General features: G+C 39.2%; 1 protein-coding gene across 1 annotated transcript; it reads left to right on the top strand.

Moving 5' to 3' along the window:
- Nucleotides 1-424: 424 nt before the first annotated feature.
- Nucleotides 425-6,797, top strand: angptl4 (angiopoietin-like 4). The gene is made up of 7 exons (XM_030160995.1): nucleotides 425-1,080; nucleotides 1,932-2,042; nucleotides 2,129-2,222; nucleotides 4,596-4,709; nucleotides 4,871-4,966; nucleotides 5,182-5,466; nucleotides 5,552-6,797. Exons 1-7 carry the CDS (start codon nucleotides 553-555, stop codon nucleotides 5,734-5,736), a joined length of 1,413 nt encoding a protein of 470 aa, XP_030016855.1. The 5' UTR covers nucleotides 425-552; the 3' UTR covers nucleotides 5,737-6,797.
- Nucleotides 6,798-9,702: the final 2,905 nt, after the last annotated feature.

Genomic DNA, 9,702 nt, shown 5'->3' with positions numbered 1-9,702 from the left:
CAGTTCAGTTTAGAGCTCACTTGTACCTTCACAAAATGTAAAATGACCTATGATACTATCACATTTATTAGGAAATGTTTCAGACTAACTGATTCTATTGAACAGACTCTCTATAAACTGGTCTGCATCAGTATTTCACTGATGGCCCTTTAATGTAATTTCACGATGCATTAATTTCACTGCTGGACGTATCGACTGTTTAGTTTCATCCAACAGATAATGTGGTCTCTGTCTTCCTCTGTGCAGAGATGAAAGCCAATCTTTTTGTTATATCATGTCCCTCCTCCACTTCCGACATGAATAGTTAACAGAGAGGTGGAGGAGGGATAGAAACCTGAGAGTAACTGCACCCCTCCCTCTCCTCATCCAGCCAATGGCAGCAGCCTGCAGCCTGGAGTTGAGCGCTGTGAAACTATATAACAGTAGAGCTGTGACTGTTCAGCCAGGAGCTTGAGCTCTTAAATCTAACTCCATAAGAGGACAGGACAGGACTCTGCACACTTCTGCAAGCAGACAACACACACTGACGAGGAAGATTTCAAAACAGCAGCAATGAAGACAACACTGGCAACTCTGACACTCTGCCTGGTGGCGCTCATGGCCACAGGTTTCCCCTTTGAGAGGAAAGGTGGTTCTTCGTCCGGCGGTGCTGCCAAGGAGAAGCGTGTACAGTATGCAGCGTGGGATGACGTAAATGTCATTGCCCATGGTCTGCTGCAGCTTGGTCAGGGGCTGAAGGAGCATGTGGACAAAACCAAAGTCCAGATGAGGGACATTGCCACCAAGCTTAAGGTCTTCAATCGCACCATGACAGAGTTTGGGAAGGAAAGCCAGAAGCTCCAGCAGGAAGGAGAGGCCCTGAAGGCTCGAGCCCGGGGGCTGGAGGACAGAGAGGGGCAGCTGCTCAATGTCACGGCTGAAATGAGGGAAAAGACAGAGGAGATCCAGCAGGAGAGGAGGACAATGGGGGAGAGGATAAGCCGGCTGGAGGAGAGGGTGAACAGCATGCTGCAAGGAGACGGGGTTCTGCCTGACATGAACGCCGGCAATAAGAACAGCAGTGATGCTCGCAACATCCAGGTGAGAATGGAGATCAGCTTCTGTGTTTGGCTTTTAATGATGATCATTCATGTGAGAAGGCAGAATCCAAACTGTAACGATAAGTCTGAGCATGTAGCACTGGTGACTCATTCGGAAAGAACAGTCAGACTGTTTTGAGTGAGTACAGAACATGTTTTACATTGACATTACAGTCTATAATGATCCATGTTTGCCCACAAAATACACATTCTCATGATAACATGCATGGTTTAAGGGACTTTAAAGTTAGTTTAACTACAGTATGCACGTCCTGTCTTTATTTTGCAGCTTTTTCTTTAAGTTCAACTTCAAAGACTGTGTTAAAATGCATAGAGGTCAAGCAGTGGGAGGTGGTCGGTGTGAAGGGGAGGGGGTTGGTTAACAAGCATGCAGTGCAGAGCGTGCAGTACGTGCAAGGAAACAGCAGTGTCGGCCAGACAAAGGGATCTGCCCCCATCAGCTGCAAGAACAAAAATAATTTTTCACAGCCATGACATTTAACAACCTGTTATCGGCCATATGACACAACGGAAGGAGCTCATGAGGGGCCCGCTTTCTTTTTACTGTTCCATTTGCAAAGCCCTCTGTGAACCTGGAAGGCTTTGTAGTGGGATGGAAAATCCCGCCTCATGGAGCAGTTATGTAACCATGCCACAGCCGGTTGTAAAAGGATAAAATGCATGGGCTCTATAGTGGGCTTTATAATGAAAAGGCTGCAGGTGGTCCATTTGGAACAGGTGCACAAAAGCACAACGGGCGCATTTTACGCAAAAGCACAATATGGGTTACAATGAATCTGGGGACAAAAAATTAAATACCTTTGTGTGATTTTTTTTTTTTTTTTCTGTCAGATGTTGCTGGAGGCTCAGAACAGACGCATCGATGATCTGATGGAGAGGATCAGACTGCAGCAGGAGAAGCTTGACAAGCAAAATGTGCGCATCAGAACCCTGCAAAGTCAAGTAAGAGATGGAATTACAAAGGCTGCAACTTTATGATTCTGTCATGTTTCTGTGTTCTTATCGGTTATTGGTAACTTTTTTTTCAGATCCAACAGTCAAGACTGAGACCCTCCCCTCGTAGCAGCAGTACTGACGCTTCCGCGCAAAGCAGCATTGTAGAGCAACGGGATGCACCAGCCGGTAAGCCAGAAAGCGTCCAAAATCCCCCCCTCCTGATACCGTCTTAAGTCGACTTGTCAAAACCTGACGCCAAATGTGGCCCAGCCATCTGTTTAGTAAGGTCACAAAGAAGCTTAAATCACGAACAATTAAAATCAAGGAATCTAATCAATTTGGGACCAACTTTTCTGCTCAGCTTGATTCCAGACAGATCAACTGGTTGCAGATGCTACAGTCAAACTATTCAGATAGGCTGCAATAAAAGATTAATTAGATAACTTATGGTGTATTTCAGTCACTATAGATGGCACAGACTTAATCTTCATCAGTACTCATAATAAACACTTTTATTCATTCCTCTTTCTCCGCAGTAAAAGAGGAATCAAAAGTAAATCTAGGAATTCTTAAAATTCTACAATAATAGTGTAAAAATTATGAGGTGAAATATCAAGTCCGTACAAGCCTAGGTGGGAAGTAGGTAAAAGGTGAACATGGCTGAGGCAACACTTATATTCGGTCATTCAATACAAATCACAATAACACCACAGAGCTCTGACATCAGCAGGATTTAAGGAACAAGGGAAAAAATTAAGAGTTTCTCTGGCAAAGTTTCAACTGGGGGAAAGTTCACTGGTCTCTACAACGTTCAGAGAGGGTCACGGCTCGGCAGGATTACTCACACTGATTATTTCTGTTTGGGAGGGGAGGTTGTACAAATCTGGCATGCAATGTTCCTCCGATTACCTATGTCTGAACCAAGAAAAGAAGGAAAAAAAATCTTGGAAAGTAGGGTGAAAATGGGCAAAGGCGATCTATATTTATCCGTGAACTTTGTACAGATATCCCCCACTGGTTGGAATTGCCTCCTCCCATTGTGGTTTTTTTTTAGGACATCCTACGTTTTGTGTTAAACAAACATTTGCACATCCCTATGAATGAGCAACCTTTCCCCCAGATCTGTCAGGGAGTCAGACATCGCTTGCCTCCACTTCTTCAGCCATCCTCTCCTCCCCCATCTCTACACACAAACCCACCCCCCACACACCTAAACCTCCACCTCATTCCTTTCCATTGTAGTGAATGAGAAATGTGCCAAAGTTCAGGAGAACCCCTCACCTCGGGGTAGACTGCCAGATCAACTGGCCAGCTAGAGTTCATGCCTCTAGAGGAAAGGTCATTGTGCTCAAATGAGGTTTTGTTGTTTACGCCGACACAAAAACCATATAAAAATCCAGACGGTAAAATCTGCTTCATAATGTTGTGATTTTTACCCCTCAGCCAAATCTATCCAGAGTGATATTGTAATCGTTTTGTCATCTGTCTGTCCATTCAACAACATAATCGCATTATCTAAAGAATGCATTGAGATATCTGCACCAAATTTATACTGTGGATGCATCTAGGTATGGAGCAGAAACCTATTAAAAACAGCTAGAATATCTGAATACTTTAAAATATAAATATGTATGTATTAAGTTTTACACAAAGACAACCTAATCTAAATTACAGGGCGTAACTTTCAACAGAATCTTACACTATATTTGGCCGAGGGGTATTAAAAGTAAACAGCATATTATGATATATTATTAAGTTCTTGTGCAGATTTACTTGAGGCTTCACGTGATGATGTCAGCCATGATAAAAGGGGTTTACAGGAGGGGGTTTTATTTGTCCTGTGCCTCATTTAGCACATGACAGCTCCAATTGGCTGCTGCTTTGTGCCTTCTCCGATGTCTCTTTGCAGCTCCTACCCCCCCACCACCACCACCACCCCTCCTTCTCCACTCTCTGAGCACTCCCCATGCATGCAGCAGCCATGCACAGGCCATGCAGCAGCCATGCACTCCTACGTCACACATTGGCTGCGGTGCACGTGAGGGAGATGTGACGAGCACAGGGAGGGAAGGGGAGGGGGATTGAGGAATGTAAAGGGTACTAGTGTGTAACTCAATAGATTGGAAGGGCAGGCAGTCATAAAGAGGGAAGCCTGCTTGGGAACTGGGAGAAAGGTCATATTTATAACCGAGAAAGAAGTCCTCTCTGATATCTCCAGACTCGCTGATAAACTTACTATGATAGTGTTATTTGCAAACAGTCTGCTCTCAAGTTACAGACACCTTTCACCTAATTATGAGTGACCCACTTTTAAAAGCTTGTAGAGGGGGGGGGGGAATCTCGTGCATATTTTCCAAAAAAGGAAAAAAATCCAACTGTTTGTTTTCGTGTTGTCAATAACAGTGTAAAGTCCAAGAGACTAAAGAAAAAAACACATCTGTTAAATGTGTCACATGTAAATAACTTGGCCTGAAGTTTAGGTGAAAGGTGATCACACTATTAGGAGCTGTTCGGCTGATTATTAATGTGTTGTTTTTTCCTGTTTGATTCTCATTGTAGAAATGCCATCAGACTGTCATGAGCTGTTCTTGAGAGGTCAAACCACCAGTGGAGTCTACACCATCCAGCCAATAAACGCAGAACCTTTTAAAGTCTACTGCGAGATGACAGCTGGTAAGTTGGCCTTTGTTTTGGTTTGTTTTCTCTGCAGTTTTTGCCCAACTCACATAAGCATTCACTAAATTCAATCAGAAGTGTGTTTTGAAGCATCCACATTGTATAAGAAGGTGCTGTTTTGGCTGACGTACTTTCTCTGATTGGTCTTTTTTGTCCAGATGGTGGATGGACAGTGATCCAAAGGCGCCAGGACGGCTCAGTGGACTTCGACCAGCAGTGGCAGGCCTACGAAAAAGGCTTTGGCACTCTCAATGGTAAATGCTCTTTGGACATTGATCTCAATCTCACTAACTCAGGACTGGATTGGACAGGTGCTAGCGGGCATAGATTAGTTTGCACAGCACTTAAATGTCAGACCAAAAAGGAGAATAGATAAGAATAGTGTATAAGGTTAAGAAAAGCTTCATGATCTGGAAATTCAAGTGTTAATATGGAAGTCATACTCAATAATTCTCTTCTTTTACACCAGGAGAGTTCTGGTTGGGTCTAGAGAAGATGTACTCCATTGCCAAAGATGGCGGTTACATCCTTAACATCAAGCTTTCCGACTGGAGCGGTGACGTGGCATCTATTCGCCTCCCATTCCGTTTGGGCGGAGAGGACACCAAATACTCACTCCACATTAAGGAGGAAGGCACCTTCAGCCCTCTGGAGAGTTCCCTCGGCACCGACGCCAGCTCCGGCCTGCCGTTTTCCACCCACGACCAGGACAATGACCGTAAAAGCGACACTAACTGCGCCAAACATCTCTCTGGTAAGTCTCAGATGACAAGTGTTTGTGTTTTTTTATTTCTATGACATAAAAGTACGGTTTCTAAGCTGTTTTTTTGTCTTTGTAGGTGGATGGTGGTTCAGTAACTGCGGTCACTCCAACCTGAATGGCAGATACTTCCAGAGCCCCCCACCCAAGCAGAGGCATCAGAGGAAACAAGGGATCTTCTGGAAGACCTGGAGGGGCCGCTATTACCCTCTGAAGTCCAGCAAGATGATGATCGCCCCTGCTGCGATTGAGAACAAGTCGTAAAGACTGTAGAAATATGAGAAAAACTAAAAACCAGACAGAGAGAGAGGGAGAAAGAAGTACATTTTGGACTGTTCTTTCTATTCTTGAAGCTCGGTTTATGAGGTTTCCATTTCCGTTGTTGCCTCCATTTGAGGAAGACTTTAAACCAGAGCCAAGGCCCTCGAACTGAAACGAAACGAGCTCATACTGGAATGAGTTCAATGTTTCCACTGCTCTGAAAGATGAGCTGATTCCTTCCTCCATAGCCACAGAGGGAGAAGCAGAAAAAAAAAACCCACAGAAATATGAACACATATTGTACAATGCACAGTGGAAAATGTTTTATATGTTGTACTTTTCACCTGTTTCCTTCTGTTGGCACGAAGCAGGAGCCATTATCCAGGGGATCGTCTCAGAGCGAGCCCTGACCTGCCCTCAGCGCTTTAAGCCACGAAACATTTCCAACAAGTCAAGTCTCATCACCAGACGTGCGGCGTCGACTGCACATTGTTGAGTTTAGACGCGGTTTTGCAGCTCAAAAACATAGGAGCTTTGATTATTTTTTAAAGATGTAGCAGTGAAATGTAAGGCGATTTAAATGAGCTTTTTAAAGCCAGTGGTGCGGACCAAATGGTGACTTAAATACAGCCATTATGTAAAAATATAAATCACTGTAAAGTAAAAATACAATGCAGGAAGTGTGTTAAAACCAAGTGATCACAGGGCGCTGAAAACAAGTCCCGCCTTTTTTTTTTTTACTTCATATTTTCTGCCTGCAACTATGAATCGCATTACCAACTTCACTAACTTTAAGTTTTCCGTGGAGATTTTGAAAGTTGTTGAGTCATATTGACTTATTTTAAGACCAGAGGCGTTGTTTTGTACATCAGTCTGTCATTTTGGAACTGTTACTGAATGTTTGTGATATTATCTGTGTCCTTGTGACTTGAGAGTTTGTTATTGTAAACGTTCCCTTTTCTTATTTAAATACTGTAAAGAATCAATTTATATATTTCTGGTGCTGCCTGCTTGTAATTTATATTGTCTTTGATGTGTTTACTGGATGTAAAAAAAAAAAAAAACGTTTTTTAAGAGAACATAACCGATTTTGGCCATGATGAGCCAATAAAAGTGATTTTAAACTGAAGAAAGCTTTAAGTATGTTTTGTGTGTTGTGAAATTCTTTCCTAGAAAAGAATCAAAACAAAGTAGTAAAATTTCCAAGACGTAAAGCTCGTAACGTGACCACAACAAGACTCACGTGGATAAGGCTATACTTGGAATAGCATGTAAATATAAGGTCATTAAGTAGACCACAAAGTCAACAAGTAAAGTCATGGAAAAATTTATTAGACCACCCCTTATTTTGAATGAATGAAATCTTTATTTTGAACATGTAGACAGTGAAAAAAAACAAAAATTAACCAGCAAAATATAAGTACTGGCACATAAATGACTGATAAGCAAACAAACCACAAAAAATAACTAAATAATAATAGTAATAATAAATAATGAAGAAGAGGAAGAAGATAAATAAAACAAATTAAATGGAGTTATACATGCTCGAAAAGGAGTAGGAAGATGTAAAAACTTATGTATTCCTACCCCCAATTTCTATTCCTTATGAGTACTATATAGCAATTATTATTTTGTATGAACATCAGTATAATAATAATAATAATAATAATAATAATAATAACAATAATAATAATAATAATATCACACATCCTTTTTCCTTCAATTTTTCTTCAATTTCTCGAAAAGGAGTAGGAAGAAGAAAAAAACTTATGTATTCCTACCCCCAATTTCTGTTCCTTATGATTACTATATAGCAATTATTATTTTGTATGAATATCGATATAGTAATAATAATGATAATAATAATAATAATAATAATAATAATAATAATAGTATAACAATATCACACATCCTTTTTCCTTCAATTTTTCTTCAATTTCTCAAAAAGGAGTAGGAAGAAGAAAAAAACTTCTGTATTCCTACCCCCAATTTCTGTTCCTTATGATTACTATATAGCAATTATTATTTTGTATGAATATCAATATAATGATAATAATAATAATAATAATAATAATAATAATAGTATAACAATATCACACATTCTTTTTCCTTCAATTTTTCTTCAGTTTCTTGTTCATTTTAATGCCTGGTACAACTAAATGTACATTTGTTTGGACAAATATAATGATACCAACAAAAATAGCTTATAACAGTTTAATTTCAGAGCTGATATCTAACCATTTTCTGTGGTTTTCTTGATAATAACCAAAATCACTTCAGTTCTTTCATCAATATCTATGGCATTGTATTGACAAAAACAGTGCTTTTAGACATTCCATGTTTTCTTTTCTGTCTGTTTTAGTCACATAATACACACAGGAGTTAGTACTTGATTGCATAACCACTGTGTTTGATGACTTTTGATGGTCTAATACAGGGGTGTCAAACTCATTTTAGTTCAGGGGCCACTTTCAGCCAAATTTCATCTTAAGTGGGCCAGACCAGTAAAATAATAACAGAGAAAAAAGTAGAATTCACTAATACAAATGAGAATTCACAGTGCTGGAGGAATTGTAGCTGCCACACTGCACATCATTTCCACATACTCTAGGAATGCTAAAAAATTAACCATTATTGGAAAGAAATACATAAAGCCATAGAAATCATACTTAATACCTATTTACCTTTTGATTTCAAAACCATGTATGTGGGATGCATTTCTCCAGAAGTTAAAAACATAAACAGATACTTATTCAGCATATTACTAGCTGCAGGAAAAAAGGCAATAACTAAACGATGGATGACACAAGAAGAACCGACCATAAATAATTGGATAGACATAACCACGGGAATTTATAGGATGGAAAGAATAACCTTCATTGTAAATTTGAAGATGGATTTTTTTGTGCAACACTGGAAGGGATGGGTGAGACACGTGAAGCCTTTGAGATCTGATTTTGCTGAGATGAATGCATGAATATGAACCCAAAATCCTCTAAAGGAAATATGTTTTTGTGGTATTGTTTATCTTTATTTATACATTGATTCTTTACTTTGAGATCCTGCATGACAGGACCATGAAGAGCTGCTGTAAATGTTTTTGTTTTGTTTTTTTCACACCCACTCTCTGGATGTGTATAGTTTGTGTATTTCTTTTTTCAATGTATGAAAAAAAAAATTTCTTTCAATAAAAAGAGAATTAAAAAAAAAAAAAAGTAGAATTATATTATGATCAGGTTTATATCTACAAAGTTCCCGTAAAAATCTGAATAACATGAACAACTTAAATTGTCTTAAGAAAAAAAAGTACAATTTTCAATGTATGAAAAAAAATTTTTTTCTTTCAATAAAAAGAGAGGGAAAAAAAGTAGAATTATATTATGAGCAGGTTTATGTCTACAAAGTTTCCTTAAAAATCGGAATAACATGAACAACTTAAATTGTCTTAAGAAAAAAAAAGTACAATTTTAACAATATTCTGCCTCGGTTTATCAGTTTATCATTTACACATGTGCGTTACAATCGCACAAAACATTTAGTAACAGGCAGAATATTGGTAAAATTGCATTTACTTTTTTTAAGACATTTCCGTTTTTTCATATTTGTTCAGGTTATTCCCATTTTTGGCAAAAGTGTAGTTTGGTAATGTAAACATTTTCAGATAATTTTACTTTTTTACACCAAAAAAACAAAGAGAGAATTTGGAGTTGTCATTATTTATAGGTTATTATGATAATATTTTACTGGTTCTGACCCACTTAAAATCTCATTGGACTGTATATGTCTGTATGTGGAACCTGAATTAAAATGATTTTGACATCATTGATCGTTTATATCTTCAGTGTAATTTTTGCATTTCACAAATTTCATCCTGGCCTGGCCGGATTGGACCCTTTGGTGGGCCGGATTTGGCCCCCAGGCTGCACGTTTGACACCTTTCCGCGACTATAGGTTTTTTTATTATTATTG

The sequence above is a fragment of the Sphaeramia orbicularis genome, chromosome 17 (genome assembly GCF_902148855.1).
Source record: "Sphaeramia orbicularis chromosome 17, fSphaOr1.1, whole genome shotgun sequence".
NCBI classification, from domain to species: domain Eukaryota; kingdom Metazoa; phylum Chordata; class Actinopteri; order Kurtiformes; family Apogonidae; genus Sphaeramia; species Sphaeramia orbicularis.
This window is presented reverse-complemented; position numbering and strand designations above follow the sequence as displayed.